The sequence below is a fragment of the Eumetopias jubatus genome, unplaced genomic scaffold, assembly GCF_037043125.1.
Source record: "Eumetopias jubatus isolate StellerSeaLion01/CBP00866 unplaced genomic scaffold, mEumJub1_p1.0 scaffold_5, whole genome shotgun sequence".
NCBI classification, from domain to species: domain Eukaryota; kingdom Metazoa; phylum Chordata; class Mammalia; order Carnivora; family Otariidae; genus Eumetopias; species Eumetopias jubatus.
In genome coordinates this window covers 89,675,939-89,698,819 of record NW_028274811.1, presented here as the reverse complement: position 1 = coordinate 89,698,819, position 22,881 = coordinate 89,675,939, and the positions used below count along the sequence as shown (strand labels likewise).

The 22,881-nt window shown below is 54.3% G+C and overlaps 2 protein-coding genes across 2 annotated transcripts; one reads left to right on the top strand and one right to left on the bottom strand.

Moving 5' to 3' along the window:
- Positions 1-134: 134 nt before the first annotated feature.
- SNCB (synuclein beta) lies at positions 135-9,242 on the bottom strand. The gene is made up of 6 exons (XM_028102752.1): positions 8,998-9,242; positions 8,223-8,352; positions 5,355-5,396; positions 5,010-5,128; positions 1,157-1,246; positions 135-785 (listed from the first exon to the last, which is right to left on the bottom strand). The coding sequence occupies exons 2-6, from the start codon at positions 8,341-8,343 to the stop codon at positions 753-755; spliced, it is 405 nt and encodes a 134-aa protein (XP_027958553.1). The 5' UTR covers positions 8,344-8,352; positions 8,998-9,242; the 3' UTR covers positions 135-752.
- A 9,997-nt stretch (positions 9,243-19,239) lies between these two features.
- On the top strand, positions 19,240-22,453 carry EIF4E1B (eukaryotic translation initiation factor 4E family member 1B). The gene is made up of 7 exons (XM_088023669.1): positions 19,240-19,257; positions 19,368-19,564; positions 19,888-19,983; positions 20,728-20,791; positions 21,599-21,712; positions 21,854-21,993; positions 22,339-22,453. The coding sequence occupies exons 1-7, from the start codon at positions 19,240-19,242 to the stop codon at positions 22,451-22,453; spliced, it is 744 nt and encodes a 247-aa protein (XP_087879795.1).
- The last annotated feature ends 428 nt before the right edge of the window (positions 22,454-22,881 follow it).

Genomic DNA, 22,881 nt, shown 5'->3' with positions numbered 1-22,881 from the left:
GAGGTGGTCAATCTTGTACCTGGGCTGAGGGTGCCAGGCCCCAAAGAGCGGAGTGGAGTAATAGTCTGGGACCTGGAAGCTGGTCGGCCGCCCCATCCCACCTCCCAACCCTGCCTTGCCGGTGCGGCGGCGGCTACAGACAGATTGGCTTTATTCGTGGACACGCGGAGTGGGGAGGCGCCCGGGCCCGCCCACCCAGGACACGCTCACACGGGGGGTAGGGGACTCTCCATGCCACAATCACGACACACGACGCCCGCGTTCGGACTGGGCCGGCTGAGGGAGGGGGCATGGCACAGCCTGGCTCCTGGTTTTGGCTAAAAAAAAAAAATTCTTGGGGTCGTTCTGGGAGTGGGGTGGCAGGCTCTGGGGCTGGCCCGGGGGGCCCTCAGAGAGCCTCTGTCGGGAGTGTGTAGGGGGAGCCGTCGCTTTCTGATCTTCATTTAAAAATACATAGAACATGCTACATCCGCGCAGACGTTGGACGGGATGGGGCGGGGAGGAGGCAACATAGGTGCGGCGAGGCTACCAGCCCCGGCCGCAGCCCCGGCCCTGTCCACGCCCCAGGGTTGGACGCGGGCGGGTAGGACAGACAGATGGACAGACACCAACACAGGCTCCAAGGGGGCGCCTCGGAGCAAAGGAAGATCTCGTGTTTGGGGGGAAGGAGTAGAAGGACAGCCCTGGTTGTGGGGGTCAGGGCAGGGGACAGGGAAGGGATTGTGCTGCTGGTGGGGGGCCGTCCTGGGCCCTTACGCCTCTGGCTCATACTCCTGATACTCCTCCTGCATCAGAGGGATGGGGGTGGAGTGGGGAAGAGCAAAAGAGTAAGGGGTTGGAGACCAAGTGGCCAGGTTCTGGCCCCGAGACTCCTCCCCCTCAAGGAGGAACAGCGCATGCCCCTCTCCCTGGGCAAGGGAGGAACCTGGAAGTTGGTGACAGCTGGGACTTTCCTAGGCAGGGGTGCCTGGGACCCAGTGCTAGGCCTCATCTGTCCTCCCTCCTTGTTGCCACCTCCTAGGGCCTGGATTCTAGAAAAGGGGGGTGTGGAGTTCCCTGGCCCAACTCTAACCTATCAGGGACCTCCCACCCCAGCTGGGGATGGTGGCAATCTTCTGGGATGCCCAAAGCCCCACCCAGCCCTGCCACCCCTCACCTGGGGCGGTTCCTCATAACTCTCCCCTTCTGGCTCCATCAGGGGCTCGATCAGCGGCTCCTCAGCAGCTTCCTGGGCCACTTCCTCTGGCTGCCGGCAGAGAAGGGACAGGGCCATGAGGGCAGTTGGGGGATGCTCCCCAAATTCCTACCCTGGGAAGCTTTTGGCTGATTGGGGGAAGGCTAGGCTTTGTTGGCAGTACAACCAGAATTTTTAATTAAATTGTTTATTTGGAGTGCCTTGGAAATGGAATGAAGGTGTGAGGGGTGAAATCCCCCTAGATCACCATGAAGCTGGGAGTGGCGAGGGGAAGTGGGGCTCTCTCATACCCCTCTCCCCAGCTTCTGGTAGCCCCCTGCACTTCCATCATTTGGACTGGATGGGATGGGGAGATAGACACTACACTCAATCACCGATTTATCCCTACCTGCCTTGTGTCAGGTTCTGCTGGGCATCAGGACCCCAGAGATAACCCTGGAGGCTCCTCTGGGCTGAAGGGGGATGGAAGCTCTGAGACAGGGCTGGGCAGGAGCTCTGAGCCATTCCCCTGCCACCTTCCACCCATCCCTCCCTCAGGGTCCTGTGTGGCCTGGTTTCTTCAGCTGTTGCTATTTTAAGATAAGCTGGAAGCAACAGCTCATGGTGTTGCTTGGATGTGTGAGCTAAGACTCTCCCCTCCCCCCTGCATCTGCTGCCCAGACGGGTGCAGACCAGCAGGCACACAAATAGGGGGGCTGCCAGACACATGGCCAGCCACCTGCAGGTGAGCACATGTATGTGCACAAACACGAGACAGAGCTGGCTGCATATGGGCACACACAATCACCCAGGGTCCATGCACGGCTTCACAAGGCCACATGTGGGCTGCCACACTCCTAGACCCCCCGGGGGGAATCTGTAGGTAGGGGGTATACAAACTCCCCACTTCCCACATATAACCACTGTCTCTCCCTACTGGGCAGAACTAAGAATCTTGGGAACCTGAGGGGTTGGCCCCGAGAAGGCCTGCCTGACCACCTCTGCCATCTAGTTGCCTTACCCCCTCCAGGCAGCCTCAGTTCCTTCACATTACTAGCACAGGTGGGCCCTGTGGGCACGTGAGTTTACAGCTCCTGACCTGGCTCATTTCCCCCAGTGTACAGATGGGTACACCAAGGCCTAGGAGGTGGGGAAATGTTTGCCCCAAGTCACCCAGTATTAAAAATTCCAGCCTGAGCACATTGTTTGGCAGCAACCCACATGTCTAGCAGCAGCGGAACAGAGGTGTGCAGTATGGCTCCTCACGGGATGGATGGCGCACAGCAAGAGGAGAATGGCATGGTTGAATACCACGCATGGTTGAATACTGCACTGTTGAGTGCAAGCAGCCAGGTGCAGAAGAGCATGCACTTTGTGATAACATGTGTATGGAGTTAAAAATACCCAACTCGGGGCCCCTGGGTGGCTCAGGCGGTTAAGCGTCTCCCTTCAGCTCAGGTCATGATCCCAGAGTCCTGGGATCGAGTCCCGCATCAGGCTCCCTGCTCAGCCGGGAGCCCTGCTTCTCCTTCTCACTCTGCCCCTCCCCCTGCTTGTGCTCTCTTGATCTCTCTCTCTCAAATAAATAAATAAAATCTTTAAAAAAAAATATCCAACTTCTCTGTGGTGAGAGAAGTCAAGAAGCCATGACCCTGGCAGGGCCAGGACCACGGTGACGTGAATAAGGCACTCAGGGTGCAAATGTTAGGAAGGCCCCCCACTCTCAGGGCCATGCAAATGAGACCCTGGAGTGAGTGTTCCCCTCAAATTTTGTGTCCCAGACCCCTCCCTCACCTTACCCTCATCTTAGCTGGGGTTTAGGGCCTGGGAGGAGGTCTAAGGCAAGCTTCTGAGGGGCTGATGTTCTGTGTCTTGAAGAGGGTGCTGGTTACATGGGGGGTTCGCTCTGTGAAAATGTCATGGGGCTCTGTGCTTTCTGTATGTATATTGCACTTCAATAAAAAGTTGACTTAAAAAACACTTCAGCCTGGCCACTCACTAGCTCAGGTCAGTCACTTCACCTCTGAACTCAGCTGCCTCAGATGGGAAATGCCATGGTGCTGTCTGCTCTGTAGGAGGACAGGGAGGGTCCCATGATAATGCACGGGAGCAGGCTGGGAGGTAGGGACACTTAGAAATGTGCACCCTGGGCTTGCACGGGTTCCCCAGGCCTGGTAGCCCCAAAGGGCTGCTGTTTAAATAATAAGTCCGTGATCCTGAGCTCCCTTGAGAGACGAGGCTTGGGGTGTCAGAAGTGGTGGTAGGAGGGAGGAGGCCTGAGAGGAATGGTTCTGTGCAAAGGTCCCTTGAGGCTGACAGCTCAGGCTCAGATCTGGCTTTCTCTGCACCCCAGCTCCCAGCACGGGGCCTGGCCCTGTGTTGGCTCCCAGCAACTCCACTGACATGAACCTGAGCTTATCCTCCCAAGCACCTTCTTAGAGAGGCAGGCAAGTCACTTCACCTCTCTGAGCAAGTTGTAGCACCTTCTTCCCAGAGAGTGTAAGGATTCAGTGAGGTACTCCATGTACTGAGAGTCTAGAGCACTGCCTCCCCATACAAGAGATCAGTGAACGGGAGGGATCCCCGGAACAACGATAATAAACGGGAAGTCACACAGCTGGTAAAATGCATACGTAGAACTTGAGCCAGAACTTCCGAGTTCAGTCCCAGACTTGCAAAAGGGGAAAGGATCAATTGTGTAAAGGCCGGCCGTGAAGGGTGGTCCCTGGGCCCGCAGCATCAGCACCACCCAGGTACCTGTTTGGAAATGCAAACTCTCCGGTCCCACCTCAGACCTACTGAATCAGAAATTCTAGGGAGGGCGCTGACAGTCTATAGTTTAACCTGGCCTCCTGATGATTCTGACACACACGTAAGTTTTGAGAACCTCTGATATATATATATCTAATCTGTGTAAGAGCTCTCTTGTGTTCATCTTCTGTCTTACAGGCAAAGAAGCAGGCTCAGAGATGTGATGGACTCTGCCCAGGGTCACGGAGTCAGGGCGTAATGGAGGTGGGACTCAAGTCCAACTCTGTGGCCTTTCAGAGTTCACAGCTCTTATGCTGTAGTGTGTCCTAATGAAGGTATCTGCCTTCATGAACCTGGGGGTAGCCACCACTGCTCCCCTGGGGGAACACGGCTGCACAAATATGCGATGCACAACTCAGCCCTCCCCCGTGGCCCACACTCGCTCATGCCCACCTCAGGGCCTTTGTCCATGCTGTTCCTACTGCCTGAAATACAATGCTCACAAGGCTTGCCTCATCCCTTGGGTGTCAGCTCAAATGTTACCTCATCAGAGAAGCCCTCCCAACTAAAGTAGTCCCCTTACCCCTTGACTGTCTATCATATCACCTTTGTCTTTTCTTCATAGCACTTATCCCTGTCTGAAACCATCTTATTCATTGGTTGTCTATCTTCTAGCATCAGCTCCATGAACATAGGAACTTATTCACCACGGCAACTCTTAGAATAATTCCTCTCTGGCACGGATACTTGTTGAACGACAAGAAAGAACCAACAATCCGTGACACGCGGATGTGGCCCATAGTGGCCCAGGTCACGCTCACAAGCAGGATACATGCATACGGCCAGACCTGGGTCACTGTCACAGGGAGCACCACACCCCTACACACCCCCTGAACTCATTTTGAGCTGAGTCTAACAGAGCCCTGCAGAAAGTGAGGCAAGCATGCCTCAGGCTGGCTAGGGGAGGAGAAGCCTGGTGGCACGTGTATGGGCGTCCCTGGCCCGTGCCCGTGCCCGTGTGTGTGTGTGTGTGTGTGTGTGTGTGTGTACGCGCATGTGTGTGCGTGGTGAGAGGATAGCTCACCTTCAGATCAGTGGGGAATTCCTCCTTCTTCACCAGGCCCGTGGCTGCTGCAATGTTCCCAGCCCCGGAGAACACGGCTCCTCCCAGATGGGACGCCTGCTCCTTGGTTTTTTCAGCCACTGGAGCAGGCAGAGGATTGGGGAAGGGGGTTGGGGGCCAAGGTGAAGCGGACAGAGATTCATCTTTCCCCCTCACACAGTGTCCCAGCTGGCCTCCCCTCACAGAGCATACTCTCAGGAATCCCTGGGGGTGCCCTCTTCCACCGCCATCCCCCACCCTCCAGACCCCGGCCGGATCCCAGGCCTAAGGTGAGGGAAGGGGGCTGGGCCGGGGCTGGGCTGTTACCTGAGGCCACTCCTTGTACCACCCCTTCTCGAGTCTTGCTTCCTGCAGGGACAAAAAGGAGCACACATCAGGATTCTGAGCTGAGGGAACAGAGCCTCTGGTGAGCATGGTGGTTATGGAGTGGGCAGAGGGACCCAGTCGGCAGTGGGCATCGTGGTCCCATCACTGCCTCCTTGGGCCCCCAAATCCCATGGGTGCCCCTCCTCATCACTGCACTGAGCCCTCCACACCTACTTCCGGAGGACTTTGAGTTCTCCCCCACTGTCTGCCCCTCCTCCACCTGAAATGATACCTGCACCCTCTGGGGGATGCTGCCTGGGAGCCAGCACTGTGCAAAGCACATTTCCTTTACCTCTCAGCCCAGGGTAAGCAGGTGAGGGTGGAGTGGGGGTGGAGCAGGGGGTGAGGGGTGTGGTATGTATTTAGAAAAGTTCCTCTGGAGCCCTTGATTCCTGACTGCCCACATCCCACCTATGGGCACTCACACCTGCCAACCCCCACTCCATTTCTTCTAAAGACTCTCCTAACTGGGATGTGAGTTCCTCTTTCCAGTCAAAGTGAGGAGTGTCTCAGGTATATGATGGGTCTGAGGGTGCCTGACACCCATGGGACTGGCTGGGTCTTCTCCTAGCTGCTGGGAAAGGCAAAATGGCCTGATCAGAGGTGGGGGGCAGGAGCCTTCAGGGAAGTGGGGAGTCTCCTATTCTGAGGATGTGGCAATGCAGACAACAGCTGATAGACCCCGAAATTGGTAAATGGGTGTCTGGGTGGGCTGAGGCTGGTGGTAGGAGAGGACAGCATGGGAAGGCAGGAATCTCCCGGCTATGGTCAGCCAGACGGAGACAGCTGGGGGGAGGGGTGTGTGTGTGCGCTGCATGGCACCCCGTCATTCCTCCTACAGACATTTGTTGGCACCTGCTCTGTGCCAGGTCCTGGGCCAATGGCTCACCATCAGATGGGGGTAAGAGAAGAGCAGATTTGGCACCCTGGACCTCAAATAGTGGGGAGAGGACTTCCAGCCTCCAAGGGGTACATGGTAGGGGAGGGGCACTGCCTGGGCCTTGACAATGGGGGAGCAGGTGGATATGCAGAGAGGAGACTGGGGAGGGTATCTCAGGCACAGGAAACCACGCAGACAGGGCACAGAGAGGTGTTCTTTCTGGGCCTGCACAGCACACAGCAACGCTGTCTGTGCACCTGGAGAGATGGAAACACGGACTGAGGCAGGACCGTGAACGGCGTTGAGTTACAGGCTACAGGAAGCTGAGACTTTAATGTGTAGGAACCGGGGGCCACTGGGGGTTCCAGGGCAGGGGGAGGAACAGGAGGTGCCAAACTAAGGGTAAGGGGGTGCTTCAAGTCTGTTGGCAGGGAGACTGTGGCAGGTGCCAGGGATACATAGGGGCGAAAGGGCTGGGTCAGGGGAGGGAGGAGGGAGGCCAGAGCTGGGGCCTGGCAGGTGTGGGTTCAAGCCTCCACCTTATGTCCATCACCTGTGAACTAGTTCCAGCCACCCTCGTCGGCTGCCTATACTACCTCCCAGCAGGCCTCCCTGCATTTGGTCTCTCCCCAGAGACCCGAGGAACCTTTCTGTACTGAAGTCAGATCATGTCAGTCCCTAGCTTACAATCGTTCATGGCAGGTTGTAATGATCCTTTGCCCTGGCCAGCAAGGGCCCCCTCATGAGCTGCCTCTTGCCCATTTTTCTGATCTCATCCCCCACCACAGCTTCCTGCCCTCTGCTCTCCAGCCCTGTCTCCTTCAGTCATTTCTGCTTCCTCCAACTCCTCTCCTCCACCCAGCTCCTTATGCTTTGGGGTTCAGCTCAAATGCTATCCTCTTTGATTACCTTACGGCAATGGTCCCCATCCCAGCCACTTGATGTCAAATTCCACTATTGGAATGCTCTGCATCCCTATCAGGAGAGTCGGCACCTACTAGCACGTAGTAAGAAGTCAATACATATTTTTCAAATTGCCACAATCCCTAATCTGCCACAACCCCAGGCAAATTAACCAGCCCTCTTCCACCCACACAAATGATAATTCCGCCTACTACACACCAGTGAGCCCAGAATCACCACAGAAATTCAGTAACTCTCAGTTTGGGGCCTTGCATCCCCTTATGCAAATGACCCAGCGGGCTCCCTCTCCTCTCACACTTAGGGTGAGAGATTTCAATCACTCGGCCTTGCTCCTCACACAGCGGGAAGCCGCAAGGAGGAGGGACCCAGAGGCAATGATGGAGCCACAGGCATTGGGAGGCAGGAAGACCCTGAGAGTAGCCCTGAGGTGGACGCAGCAGGAGGGGAGGGCTAAGGGGCAGCCCCAATAACACAGGAGGCAGCACCCGCCAGGACAGGGGCTCGGGAGCCCATAAAGCTTGGCTCCAACTCCAGCTTCAGGTCTCAGCAGCTGTGTGACCTTGAGCGCGGTAGTTAAACCTCTGGGAACCCCACTTTTCTTGGTCTGTGGAATGGGCGAGGGGCACGAAGTGAAGTAATGGATGTTAGGGCATTGGTACCTGGCAGCGAGTAAGGGCTCAACACCAGGTAAGTAGTAATCATGTGAAGAATAAGAAAAAGCCTATCTGCTTTGACCCATGCATTGGTCCCTGGCCTTTCAGCTGTACACCCTCTCACCAACTCTTCCCCCCATTCTCCCCTCCCCAGGGTCTCATCACTGACCCAGGCTTCCTTCAGCTGGCTGTGTCCCCAGTGACCCCTGCTGACCCCGCCCCATCTGCTGACTCATATTCTCCCGCTCAGACCCCTCCGCTGACAACTCCCTCCCGGCAAGGACCCTGGCCCCACTCCCTCGACGGACACCTGAACCCTGCATAGCCCCGGAAGCCTTGCCCCTTGCCCACCGACGTAGAGGACGCCCTCCTTGGTCTTCTCCGCGGCCTCGGTGACCCCCTGCTTGGTTTTCTCCGCGGCGGCCACGACGCCCTCCTTGGCCATGGACAGGCCCTTCATGAACACGTCCATCCTGGCGGCCTGGGGAGGGCGAACACACGGGCACGGGTGCGCTTGCCCCGCACCCTCACCCCAGCCCTTCCCCTGGGACGCGGGTTACCCCCTCCTCTCCTTCCTGAGACCCCGGCGCCGTTCCGGGCCGGGAGCCCCCTCCCGTCTTACCCCCTCCCCAGCGTGAGGCCACAGGGCCGCTACGAGTCCCGGCGTCCTTGAAACCCGGGGACGCGGGAGGAGCCACTGCCTCGGTTATCCGGGGCCCTGCAACCTGCAGCCCCTTGGAACCGGGGTGCTGGGCTCGGCGCTCAGCCCTGGGGCCTGCCTGTACACACGACAGAGTCACACGACCATACACACAAACATTCTCCGCCGATACGCTCACGTGCACATGCAGGACACGCAGACGTTCAAACGCGCACGGACACCCTGACACACACGAACACACGGACGCGGGCGCACGTCCGCACGGCCCCCCAGCCGGCTGCACACACAGAGCAGCGGTCACACAAACACCCCAGGATGCACACTGGCACGCACCTACCGGAGCCCCCTCTCCGTTCTCCAGCGGGGTCCCCTTCTCGGCTCCCAGTCGCTTCCCCATCCCGCCCAGTCCCCTCTCCCTCCCCAGCCCCTTCTCCGACCCCGGCGTCAGGAGCGCGGCCGCCTCACCTGGAAGCTGGGCCCGGGCTGGGGATGGAGCAGCGGCTGCGGCTGCGGCGGGCGGACGCAGGTGCTCGGCTAGGCCGGGCTGGGGTGGGCTCGGGGCGAATGGGGAATCGGGACCTCGCCAGGCGCCCAGGTCGGTTGACAGCAGGCGGGGCACGGGCCCTGAGCCGGGGCGCAGCGGTGCCCGGGCCTTCGGTGCGTCGCCAGCCACGGATCGCGCCTTGCGCCGGGCTCGCTAGCTCTCTCGCTCGCACGCTCCGGCTCGGGCTCCGGCTTCCGCTCGGGCGCTGCGGCAGCTCTGAGCTCAGCGCCCCCTCTGGCTGCCGCACCGCCCCCTCAGCCTGACTGACAGGGGGCGGGGAGGGTGACATCTCCGTGGAGCCCACTAGCCTCCCGGGGCTGGCCCCCGACGCGCCGCTGGGGACCCCTGGGCGTCAGACTCGCGTCCAGCCCCAAGAGCCTAATCGGGTGGGGGAGACAATGCAGGAGCGGCAAGAGTAGGGAAGAAATACTACCTGCAGTTGGCTTTGGGGTTCAAATGGGTTCGAATCTCAGCTGTGTTTTTTATTAACTGTGGGACCTTGGGCTACTCAGCCTTCCTTTCTGAATGCCAGTTTCTTTTTCTGTAAAATAACGGATGATTCGCTCAACAGATGTTGATTGAGAGCGTTCGGACAGGTGCCAGGCAGGTTTGAGGCTGGAGACAGTGGAAAAGGAAACCAAGGCCCCTGCCCTTGGGGAGTTTACAATGATGTGTTTGTGTGTGTGCAGAAATGGGACACAGGACAGAAAACAAACGTGTCAACACTTAAACCTAACAAGGTTGTTTCAGCTTGTGACGAGTGTTATGAAGATAATGGCATGGTGATGTAACAGAATGACTAGAGGAAGGTGCTTGAGACAGAGTGCCCAGGGAAGGCCTGTGTGAGGAGGCCGGTGGAAGCAGAGACCCCAGAGAGGCACCCAGGCCAATATGGGCAAGATCTATAGAGAGGGAACTGCAAGTGCAAAGGCCCTGAGACAGGACTGTGCTTAGGAACAAGTAAAAGGAAGTGCAGCTGGAGAGCCAGGAGTGGATGAGGATGTAGACAAGACCACTTTTTCTGTGTGTGGTTATGGTGGGGGTTGTCAAGTGGCCATAGAATGCCAGGCACGCATAGGCCCTCAATTGGAGCTATGACAGAATTATGCCCAAGAAATTATGGGGTCCCAGAGGAAGGGGACTTTGGCAGCTTAGGGGAATCAGGGAAGCCTACACGGGAGGTGACATCTGTGCTAGGTCTCATGGAAGAGGTAAGCTTTTACCTGGAAGACAGGCTGGAACGGTATTTTAAGCTATGGGTATAGCAGGGGCAAAGGCACTGTGGCTGGAAATGCAGGGTGTGTAAATGACAGGTGATGCGGTGAGGAGGTAGCCAGACTGTGCAAGGGGCTGGGGAAAAAGTGTTCATAGGCCATTGGTAGAGTTGCAAATTGGTGCATGCTTTTTGGAAGGCAGTCTGCCAATGTTTACCTAAAACATAAATGCATGCTCCTTTTGAGCCGACAGCTGCCCTTTCAGGAATTCATTCCTTGGATCTACTCACACAAGGGCACAAAACCATTTGTGCAGCACTGAAAATAATGCAAATGTCCATCTGTAAGGGGCTAGCTAGTTAATCGTGGGGCATCCATCCAGTGAAAGGATGAGCAGGACCCATGTCCACTGACATGGGAGTGTATCAAGAAATGGTGTGAAGTGAGAGAGAGAGGTGCTAAACTATAATGTGGGGAACTAGTCAGTTTTGATACATAGACACACATAGTTACATAAGACCCCTTATACACGAATATATACATACTTACATCTAGATATACAAAGATCACACCAGCAAGGATTTCCAAAAGACTGTTCACAGTAGTTGCCCCTGGCAAATGGGGCTGAGAGCACTCAGGGAGAGAAGTTTTTATATTTTATCACCTTCCTGCTTAGGCCATTTGGTTGTTTTACTTTGAATAGTATTTTACTTGTATAATTTAAAAAGTAGCACGGGGGACGTCTGTCATTATTTTTGGCCTCTTGGCATTGGAACTGTCCCCTTCTTATGTTCGGGGGATCTCCCACCTTCTGAGGCAGGGCCCACCTCCCCCTCTAGGAGCTGACAGTGCTTTCCTAGCCTTCCCTGAAGCCCAGACATGTGACTTCAGCCCCAGACACCCCAGCCCCAGACTTGGAACCTGAAGAAGCAGGGAAGGAGGGCAGTCGGCTCTGGTGAGGACAGGTGGTGTTGGTGGTAGCAGCTCCTACCAGGGACCACAAGCGGCAGTGACACTGCTTCTAGGAGCATCCAGCACCAACAGGGCAAGCCGCATTGTCCATGCCCAGCTGTAGCATCAGGAAGTCTTCTAGGGCCTGTTGGCAGTGTGATTTGGAGCATTAATCCAGGATGCGTTGTCTTCAAGGGGGACTCTCTGGCCTTCCTGGAGAGTTTCTGAGCTGCCCAGTATTGGAAAATAAAATCCTTATCTGCTTAAATTAGCCAGAAGCGATTTTTGTGACTCTTGACTAAGAACCCCAGAATGTCGGGGGCACCTGGGTGGCTCAGATGGTTAAGGGTCTGCCTTCAGCTCAGGTCATGATCCCAGGGTCCAGGGATTGAGCCCCGCATCGGGCTCCCTGCTCAGCGGGAAGCCTGCTTCTCCCTCTCCCTCTCCCTCTACTGTTCCCCCTGCTTGTGCTCTCTCACTCTCTCTGTCAAATAAACAAAAATCTTTTTGAAAACCCCCAAAAAACAAAAAAAACCCCAGAATGTCAAAATAGATGATGAAGAAGCAAGCAGGAGGGAGAGGAGGAAGAAAGACCACACGAAGGGTGTCTGTATTTCTACCGTAGGAACTGGGAAACCACTGAAGGGTTTTTAGCACCAGGGAGACCGAAATGAGATCTGCATTTTGTGGGGCCACATGGAGGTGAACAGTGGGAGGATGTGGGACACAGCAAGATCACGAGAAAGCTGGGGCAGAATCCAGTGGAGGGATGATGGAGCCCGAACTAGGGAAGCTGCAGTGAGGCTGGAACAGGACTGGAGGGACAGTTGGGTGTTGTTTAGGAGGTAACTTATTAGGTGTTGGGGAAGAGACAGAGGGATGAGTTGGGGGAAGAGTCCCAGGTTTCTGGCTCGGACAGCAGGTGAGAGATGCTGTTGCAAAATGAAACAGACATTGTGGGGGCGCCTGGGTGGCTCAGTCGGTTAAGCGTCTTCCTTTGGCTCAGGTCATGATCCCAGGGTCCTGGGATCAAGACCCGCATGGGGCTCCCTGCTCAGCGGGGAGCCTGCTTCTCCCTCTCCCTCTGCCTGCTGTTCCCCCTGCTTGTGCTCACTCTCTCTCGCTGTCAAATAAATAAATAAAATCTCAAAAAAAAAAAAAAAGAAATAGACATTGAGGAGATGGGGCAGCTTCTGAGATGGGGGGGTTGATGGAGAGCTTGTTTGAGGCCTAACTGGGGCCGATTGTGTGGTGCCTGTTGGACAAACCGGAGGAGGTGTCCAGCAGATAGGATATCTGAGCCTGGAGCTCAGGGGGTCCCTCAGGGCTGGCTTCAGGTGTAGGTTTGGGCCATGGTGTACTTGGAAATCTTTAACACGTGGCTTTCTAAAGCAGGGATATACCTTGATTTGTAGAGTTTGCCCACATCTGTGGTGTAAATTCTCTCTCTGTGATTGATTTCACTGTCAATGTGATGTCACAGAGCAGAGAACTGGGAAGAGATGAGCCATAGTATGGCCTCTTACAGTATTTTCACCATACAGATAAAATAGGTAAGAACAATCTTAAGAGCATGGATAATAGTAAAATAATTAGGAAGCTATGTTTTGAGTATTTATTATCTGTTTTAAACATAATTTATATAACCATAAGTTTATATAATTTAATTTTTTTATATTACAAGTAAAAATTTATTGACCTTGGGAAAGTACTTATATTTAATATTGCTTCTAATTTATTGTAGGAATTACTTCCCAAAAATGTTAATCACAGCTGGATTAAAAGAGTATTTGAGAAATGTGGCAACGTTGTTTATATAAGCATACCACATTATAAATCTACTGGAGATCCAAAGGGATTTGCCTTTGTGGAATTTGAAACAAAAGAATAAGCAGCAAAAGCTATTGAGGTAGGTCCAGAACCTTTGGGAAGAAAGTTTCCTGAATCGTACTCCCAAGTGTCTGTCTTCCTCTTGAAGGTTAAAAAAAACTATATAATTTAATTTTTAATAATGACTTCAAGACCTGGCTCACAAACTCCTGAAACTGTAATAATTGCTCTCATGAGCTGGTCTAAGGCAGCCCAGTACCCCACTGGATTTGGAGTCATTAGCATGGAGGTGGTGGCTAGAGCCATGGGGAGGATGCAATTGACCAGGAGAACGTGGAGAGTGACAAGGAGAGGGTCCAGAACAGAATCCTGAGGCACTGCAAACTTCATGTGTGGCCAGGGGCAGAGGACTTGGCTAAAAGACTGAGAAGGAGCAGCACGGGGAAGAGGAGAAACTGGCGAGAGTGGTAGCAGGGAAACCAAAGGGATTAGAGAATAGCTGGTTAAATGCTACAGAGCGGCCAAGGCGATGAGGAGCGAGGAGTCCTCGGATTCACAGCAAGTGGGCCGTCAGGGACATTAACAGGAGCGCAGGGACTATGGGAACCCAGGAGGGAAGGGGCACCTCCAGAAAGCCTCTAGGAGAAAGTGACATTCAGGCTGGGTTTTGAAAGATGAGAAGGACCTTACAAGCAATGGTGAGCATTCTCGGCAGAAGATTCGGCAGGTGGAAAAGTCCAGAGTGTGAAGGGAGCAGAAGACAGGTTCCATTCTGAATCAGGCAGGAAGTTCGTTTGGCTGCTAATACAGAAGCTTAGGCAAAGGAGGATTTTATTCTTTCACTTAAAGAAGTCCAGTGGTAGGCAGGCCACAGTTGGTTTGATAACTTCACATTCATCAGGAACCTAGATTCCTACCTTCCTGCTCCACCATTTTTAGTACATGAATTCTACCTTCAAGGTCATCTCATGGTCCAAGATGGCTGCCAGAGCTCCAGCCATCATATCTATGCAGAAAGCAGGAGGAGAGGAAGGAGGGTAAAAGAGCACCTGCCAGTTGTCTGTCTCTCACATGGAGTTTTCAGAAGCTAACAACTACAGCTAGGCCTCGCTGTAGGGAGGCTGGAAAAGTGTGGTCATCTAGCTGGGCATATGACTTCCCGGAATCAAAGTATGAGAAGGGGAGAGTGGTTACTGAGTGGGCCACTAGCTTCTCTGTCGCTATTTCTTTTTGCATCCAACTTTTTTAACTTCAAACCTAGAGAAAAGTTGTAAGCATACTACATTGAATAAAATCTTCAGAAAAGTTGCAATATTAATATAATGAATACCCGAATATTCTTCACCTAGACTCACCAGGTGTTAACGTGTGCTACATCTTTCTTTGTCTCTCTATGTACTGTCTCCAGAAGAAGGCAGCATGGTTACTGGGCTGCCACCTTCCAGCACAATGGATTCTTTACCCTGTGTCACACTGCTGCCCACCTTCTCCCCCTCTCCCCTTTAGGGCACAGGATGGCAGAGCCCAGGCCCCTGGGCCTCTCTCTGGTCAGGCCCTAATCCTGTGAGTTCTCCAGGACCTCTCCACCTTTCTGTTTTTTCTCCTCCAGGAAAATGGGCCTCTCCCTTCCTCTCATCCCTTTTCTCTTCCTAAGAATGTACTAAGGAGAATGGTTGTTGAAGCTTGGGGGAGGGAAGGGTGGGAGAATGTGGGGAAGGGTTGGGAGAAAATCCCCGCCCGGTGCAGCTGGAGCAGAAGGCATTCTCTTAAGAGGATCATGTGGATCCTGGTGAACCCAGGCCTGCCTGGGTTTTTGAAAATCCAGATGGGTCTTTGTAACTCTGTGTGGGGTGCCTGACAGTGTGATTAAATATTTATCAACATTCCTGCTGTCCAGAGGACTCAGGGTGGGGAGGAAGACAGGCAGGCAGAGTGGGAGCTGAAAACAGAGAGAGGAGTGAATGGTATTTATCGCAAGCCTATCACGTCCCTGGCATGGCATCCATTATATCATTAATTCCTAAAATCAATCCTGTAAAACAGGCATTTTCAATCCCCCCCCCTTTACAGATGAGGGAGGCAACACCCAAAGAGAGGAAATCATATAACCGGCCATCGGCATCTATTCTCAGTTTCTCCAGGATGCCTAGCGCATGCCAGGCACGGTTCTAGTACCAGAGATTCAGCAGAAAACAAGACCATGAAGTCCTTGCTCTTCTAAAACTTAAATTCTGGTAGGAAGCGACAGACAGCCAATGAACTAGTGACCAAATAAAATGTTTTAGATGGTGTTGCTCGTGTCCAAATCAGTGCTGTCCACCTTGCTCAATCTAAAGGTCAACTCTCCCTCCTCACCCTGCCCTCTGAGGCCTTGCTAAGAGCCAGGCCCTGCCTTAGAGACTAGAGAACCCAGCTGTGACTGAGAGAGTCTTTGGTTCTTCTGTTCTAGTAGAGGAAGGCAGATGAGTAAAATGAATAAGTAGAATATATGTGTCAGGTGTCAGGAGGTGCTATGCTGGGAGGGTAAGCCAAGAGGAGAAAGGGCATGGAAAGTGTTGGAGTGGAGGTGAGGGCTTGAACAGTTACATACAGTGGGCAGGGAAGGACTCACTTGAGTTAGGAATTGAGGGGAGAACCCGTGTAAGGTCTTGAGGCTGGAGCGTGTGGTCTATTTTTTATTGAAATATAGTTGACAAAAAATGTTCATTCATTTCAGACATACAAGATAGTGATTTGACAACTCTGTAAGTTATGCTATGGAGAGTGGTCAGCTTTAGATAAGATGGTCAGGGAGGCCCTCTTTGAGAAGACAACATTTGAGCCCAGCCCTGAAGGATAAGAAGTCAGTCACGCAAAGAGTTGGAGAGGAAATGGCAAGTGCAAAGGTCCTGAGGCAGGAGCCAATCTGGCTTGTTGGAGGATCAGTGTGCTTGGGGCACTTTGAGGCTGGATCATGCAGAAACCTGCAGGCCCAGAACCTGGCCTTTGGGTCACATCCTCGGTGTCCTGGAGGGTTTTAAACAGAGGACTTAAGTGATCAGATTAATATTTTAAAATGAGCCCTCTGAGGCAAGAGGAGAATGTTCTGTAAGGAGGCAGAAGTAGAAGCAAGGAGAATGTTAGGAGAGACTTGGGCAGTGGCCCAGGCCAGAGATGGCAGGGCTTTCCTTGAGTGGGGGCAGTGGGGAGTCAAAGGAATGGGCAGATTCAAGATATTTTAGGAACAGTATGGTAGGATTGGGGTACAGGAGCCCACTGTGCAGAAGTTCTCCACACATAGACTGGGGAGGGCTTTGAGTAGGGACCAGGACCCCATAGGGCCGGGGGTTTGCTCTTCAGGGCTTTCCTTAGTGACCTAACTCCAGAGTCCACAGGCTGTCCCATGCTGGAAGATGTGGAAGAAGGTGGAAAGGGGTACTGTGGCTAGCAGGGGCATTCCATGCCAGGCTCTGGGCCAGGACTCTAAGGCAGCTAAGACCATGCCTGGCACTTGGGGAGGGTCCTTTCTCCCTTTCTTTCCATCAAATATAGATTCAAGATCTCTCCCCAAGCCTGGCCCTCCTCCAGGGCTTCCTCTGTCCAAAATTCTTTGACACTCTTCCAATCAGGAGGTAGGATTATGTCCCTGTCTTTGAATGTGGGCCCTGGGACACTAATAGAATACAGTGGACACGATGCTGTGCCAGGTTTTGGGCCCAGGCCTTAAGAAACTGGCAGCTTCTGCTTCCCGTCTCTTGGGATGCTGCTTCTGGGAACCTAGCCACCATGCTGTGAGGAAGCCAAGAGGCCACATGGAGAGGTACACAGAGCGGTCCCAGCCAACACTCCCAGCTGAGGTTCCAGCCAACAGCCGGCATCAACTGCCCCCCGGAGTGAGCAGATGACTCTAGCCCCAGCCTGTAAGCCACTCCAGCTGACAGCACTTTGGAGCAGAGGCGAGCTGTCCCTGCTGAGCACAACCTGAATTGTACATCTGTGAGCAAAATAGAGGATTGTTGCTGTTTTAAGCCACTAAGTTTGGGGTGGTTTGTTATGTAGCAACAGGTAGTTGGGACATTGTGCCCCACCTCTCCAGAGCCTAGCCATCACCAAATGCCAGGGAGTCTTCCTTCTAAACACATGAAATCCATCATGTTCTCTCCATCTTCCCTGTCAGGGGATCTGTCACCTGGACAACTACATTAGCAACTTAATAGATCTCCTCCCATGCACTCTTGCTACCACAGAGTCTGTTTGCTACACAGCAGCCCAAAGAACCTGCTGGAAAGCACCTCTGATTACCTCCCCAGCCCATATGTATCCACTTGAAGCACTCAGTGTTTCTCCATTTTCCTAAGATCAAGACCTACTATCCTTTCCTCCTTTGAGCATGAGCCACACTGGTCTTTCTTTTTTTCCTCCAGTGTCCCATGTTCCCTTTGCCCCTGGGCCTTTGCACATGCTGCTCCCAGTCCCTGAGATGCCCTTCTCCACCCACCTAGTTAACTCTTGTTCATGCTTTAGGTATCAGCTCAAACATCACCTCATCCGTGAACTGCTTCTAAGTTAGTGGTTCTCGAAATGGGGTTCTTGACCAGCATCCTCAGGGAGCTTGTTAGAAATGCCAATTTTCAGGCCCAAGCCCAGGGCTAAGGAATCAGATTCTGGGGGCAGGGCCCAGCAGCCTGTTTAACAAGGTGAGTGCAGGTGAGTCTGATCCATGCGTTTGAGAACTGCCACTCTAAAGCCTCCAGTTCAGGTAATGGACTTTATCTTTTCCCATCTGCGAACTCCTTTCCTTCAGAGGTCTGAATTTGTGACTACCCAGGTGTTTGTAAGAGTACCTACTGTTTGGCTCCCCGAGAGAGCAGAGCACAGAGGCCGCTCAGTTTTGGCCCCTCCCTGCCTCCCAGCACCTAGCCCCATGCCGGGCATGTACCTGAAGCTTAGGGTATGTGGGTTGGACAGATATTGACTGTCAGCCTCCATGTAGTCAAGGGCTTCCCTGGGTGTGGGGGGAGGAGACTAGTCCCTTTATAGATCTCAGACCCTAGAAGTGGCCAAGAGGAGGATGAGAAATTTGGGGAGGCCTCAGCCCCTGCAGATAAGGGTGCTGTTGAGAAGGCAGGGGAAGGGTAGCCAGAACCAGGGCTTTTCCCTCCTCCTCCCTTTCCCCATCCCTCCGCTCTCCCTCCCTCCAGCACCCTGGGGTAGCCCTCAGCTGATTTGTATTGACCACTGCACCAGGCCCTGTTTTATGGGCTTATGTATTTTATATTTAGTACAATAAGCTTCTGAGTTGTATATCATTAACATTACCATTTTACAGATAAGGAAATGGAGACTCGGAGGTTCAGGACTTGGCTGAGGTCTGGGCAGGGAGGCTTTGAAGCCAGGCTATAAGACTGTTGCACTGTCTTCCCCCAGCGCACCCCCATCACTGCTGGGTGGAGAACACTCAGATGAGCCGGGCAGCAGGAAGCAGTAGTGCAGTGGACCAGCGGGGCCCTATGGCACCGCATTTGCCCTTCCAAAGGGCGGCCTCAGCCACAGTGAGGTGGAGGTCCCGGTGTTGTGAGACCTTTCCAAATTTTCAAGAGTAACCAAAAATGTAGATTTTTAATGCATAATCTCCCTGTTTCTAAATGATTATGTACTTTAAAAAATTCAGAAGCTTCCAGATGCTGGTGTCAGATGACATTGGTAGCCAAATGGGGGTGGTGAATGGCAGCAGAGGCAAACACAGAGACACTCCAATGCACAACTAAGGTCTCTGACCTGGCCATGGACACTGGCCATGTCAGAGTTGCTGCTTCTGCCCTCTCTGGGATGGTCCCGCTTTAAATTCTAGGCCCATCCTCCATGGGATGTGATTGCACTAAGGGCACATCCCCAATATTGACCCTTACCTTCGTGTGACCCAGCCGGCACATGGCCAGCACCGTATGGGTGGTGGCTGGGTTTGTCTGGTCACACCTGTCCCCCTCCCACCTGCCTGCATGCAGAAGATGCTCACTAAATGCTTGCTGATGGACTGCATAGCACAAGCCCTTTCCCCTCTGAGCTCCCACCACACCACGCCGGCTCCTCCCTATCCCGTGCTCTGGGGGTGGGGGTGGGGGTGGGGTAGCGCTGGTGGGTTAAAAGCCGGCAGCTGGGGGCCAACTGGGATGAAGACCAAGCTGTTGCATGGCTACTGCCAGTCCTGTAAGTCCATCTCCCTGTTCCTCATTCAGCAAGGGATGGGGCTGGTGGGATGGGGGATGGGGTGGCTGGGCTGGAGCTTGCTGCTCACCCCGATTCCCTTCTTTGGTTAGGCCAGAGACGCCGAGGGTGGAATCCGAAAGCTGGGGGAGAAGGAAGAGAAAAAGGAAGAGAAAGAGGGGGCAGCAGGGCCGGTCTTGATGGCAGAAGGGGCTCTGAATCCCCCTGGGGCCCTGCTGTCCCAGAGGAGGAAGGCCCAGGGGGGGGGCCCCCAGGGGGTCAAGTTGGAGTTACACCCACTGCTGAACAGGTAAGGCAGGTTTTGTGGCCTTGCATTAGACCTTCCTCTGTTGGCCCCAGTTCCTCATCCAAGAAAGGTCAGAACTGGCATAAGACTTGGGCCCTGTTGGCCCTTCTGGCCTTAACCCAACTGAGATTCTGGGTTAGATTCCCCCATCCTGCCCCAGCCTTTCAGGATAACTGACTCCAGTCACGGTGGGGGTGGGGGTGCTGTGCCCAAATCCTATCTCCTCATTTGTCCCTGAAGGGGCATGACTTCCCCGCCAGCACAGGTGCTGCTGGTGTTGGGCCTGGGAGGGCTCTCTGCTTCCTCCTGGCCTCCCCTCCCCCCAGGTGGGCTCTGTGGTTTTTCAAGAATGACCGCAGCCGCGCCTGGCAGGATAACCTGCATCTCGTCACCAAGTTTGACACTGTGGAGGACTTCTGGGCGTAAGTGTCTGCTCCTCGCAGACAAGGCCAGAGCCAGGGAGTTCTGAGCTGGGGATCCTTCCCAGGCCCCACCCCTCCAAGGAGTTGTTTCCTACCTAGCTCTCCCCGCTCTCCCTGGGACCTCTCAGCGTTTGCTGAGGGCTGGGGCTTGGTGGGTTCTGCTTGGGGGTGGGGATCCTTGGGGCTGGTATATGGGCCCCCCTGAAACTTTCCTGAGGCTTTGGGAAAGCGCCTGGGAGGTGGGAGAAACCAGGAGTTGTCCCTGACTCTGCTGCTCCAAGGCTTTGTGGTCCTGGGCAGGTTCTTTTCCCTCTCTGAGCTTGTCTCTGCCATAAAAGGAGGATTAGGCTGCCTGATTGTGTCCATGGGTAATCAAGGGAAGGGTTCTGAAAGGTGCACCACAAACCCTAGTGGTGGTTGAGAGTCTGGGGCTCAGCTGGAGGGGCGCTTGGACCCCCCCTCCCCACCCACCCCCAGCACTGGGACTCTAAAAGCCTCCCCAGGGGGTTTGGATGGTCAGGGAAGGCTCCAGGGAGAAGGTGGGATTTGAGGTTTTGGGTAAGTAGGGATGGAATTCCAGGCAGGGGCTGAGAGGGTGAGTGTGAACAATGTTTTGGAGGCCTGAAGGGTAGGTGGAAAACACTAGAGTCTGGTAAGAAGTTGGGGGAATGAGGCAAGTTGGAACCAGGCTGTAAAAAGTCTGGACTTAACAGCCTGGGTTGGGGGCGGGGGGGCTCTCTCCAGGATGTACAGTCACATCCAACTGGCCAGTAAGCTCTCTTCCGGCTGTGACTACGCCCTCTTCAAGGTAAGCTCTGCCTCCCCAGCCCCCACCCCCACCCCAACTCAGACCACAAGAGGGCTGAGCCTCCTCAGCTTCTGCGTTCCTCCCTCATGGAGAGCTTGCTGGGGGAGGGGGGTTGAGGGGGGGTTTGTCACAGACAGCCTTCCTCAGAGCCGAGATGTGACTTCCATCCTGAGGAAATGCTACACAGAAGCGTGGACAGTGTCAGACTGGAGCTGTACTACCTCGTAGGACCTTTAAGAGTCTGGAAGGGGAGGGGGGAAAAGGGGGAACTCGGAAGGAGCCCAGGTTCCTGGCCTGGCTCCTTAACTAGGGACGTGTGTCAGAATTCCCCGGGAACATTCCACATCAATGTCCAGGCCTTCATCACTGTTCATCTCTGGAGGTACTGACCCAGCAGGTGTGTGCAGTGGGGCCCTACCATCCGTGTTTAAAGGTGATTTATGCCCAGCCTGGGATGTACACACTATGGTTGCCCCAGAGGCTTCCTTAATAATTACCCCCCTGCCCCTGGCTTGAACTCTTGCCTCAAGGAACTCAATTCAGTAAAGGAGACAAACATAACCGTACATCTACAAGGCTATAAAAGGTGACAAATGTTGAGGATCAGAGGTTTGGGGGAGCTCGTGGGAGGGTCTGGGGGGCTGAGTGGCTGGTGGTGGAACTTGCTTGTTCAGAGGGGATGGAGGCAAGGGGGACCCTGGCCTCTGGAGGCTTAGTTCGGGGCCAGAGCAGGGCCTGGGAAGGTGGCTGGGCACCCACTTCCCTTTGAACAAAGGGAGGCAGTTGATTTGTCATTCCACCTCTTAGGATGGCATTGAGCCCATGTGGGAAGATAGCAGGAATAAGAGGGGTGGCCGCTGGCTGGTCAGTCTCGCCAAGCAGCAGCGCCACAGTGAGCTGGACCGCCTGTGGCTGGAGACCGTGAGTGGGGAGGGGAGGGGGGAGGGGACGGTCCCCCACTCGAAGAGGCTGGGCTGGTGTGGTGTTAGTGGTCTCCAGGATAGTGGGAGCACTCCCTGTGACTCAGGTAGAGGTCTCACCATCCTCCCTTTCTGGCCCCAGCTGCTGTGTCTGATCGGGGAGAGCTTTGAGGAGCACAGCAGGGAGGTGTGTGGGGCTGTCATCAACATCCGCACCAAGGGGGACAAGATCGCCGTGTGGACGAGGGAGGCAGAGAACCAGGCGGGCGTGCTGCACATCGGGTGAGGCGTAGCTCTGGCACAGGGTTTGTTCCAGGGGAAAAGGTGAGTAGATGTGCCAGGTGGTGGCTTGGCCTGTGAGGGAGGCGTCTGAAACTTTCCGTGTCATCTCCCCCTTCTTCCTTACCCACCTGTATGAGGGTTTGGAATCCAGATTTCAAGCTATTTCTAGCAGGTCTCTTCTTTTGCATTAAAGAGTCCTGTTTTGGGTTTCCACATAGGTAAGACCCACAAAGAGTCATGGTGGCTGGAACCAGGGTAGGAGCTCTGGGCAAAGGACCCAGGGTCCCAGGTTATCTCCAGTACCTGCAGGTGATTATCTCCTTTCCTCTCCTATTCATCCTCCAGGCAGGTCTACAAAGAGCGCCTGGGCCTCTCCACGAAGGTCGTCATTGGGTACCAGGCCCACGCAGACACGGCCACCAAGAGCAACTCCCTAGCCAAGAATAAGTTTGTGGTCTGATGAGACCTTGGCACCACTCTCCATTCAACTGCCCCTGAGCCTTTCTCCCTGCTGTGTGTGTGTGGTGTGGTGTGGTGTGGTGGGTAAGGGGGTGCTGGGCTACAGTGCTGATGCTGGGCAGAACTGGGGGGTAGAGAATGGTGTTCTCCCATGTCCTGGAGTGAATATGAACATGTCCCTAGGCCTGAGTTGGGGCTCAGGACCGCTCTGTGGTCAGGGAAGCCAGCCTGAGGACCCAGGAAAGGTGGAGGAAAGCCCTGAGTGTCTTTGTTTTATCTGAGGATGGGTTAGGGTGAGTCACGGGGGAAGGGGGGAAGCAGAGCTCAACTGAAGTTGGAAATGACAAGAGAATCCTACAGTCCAGCACTTACTCTGTGCACCCCTGGGACAGGGCCTGGGTGGCCTGAGGGTGACTCTTAGTGTCAGTG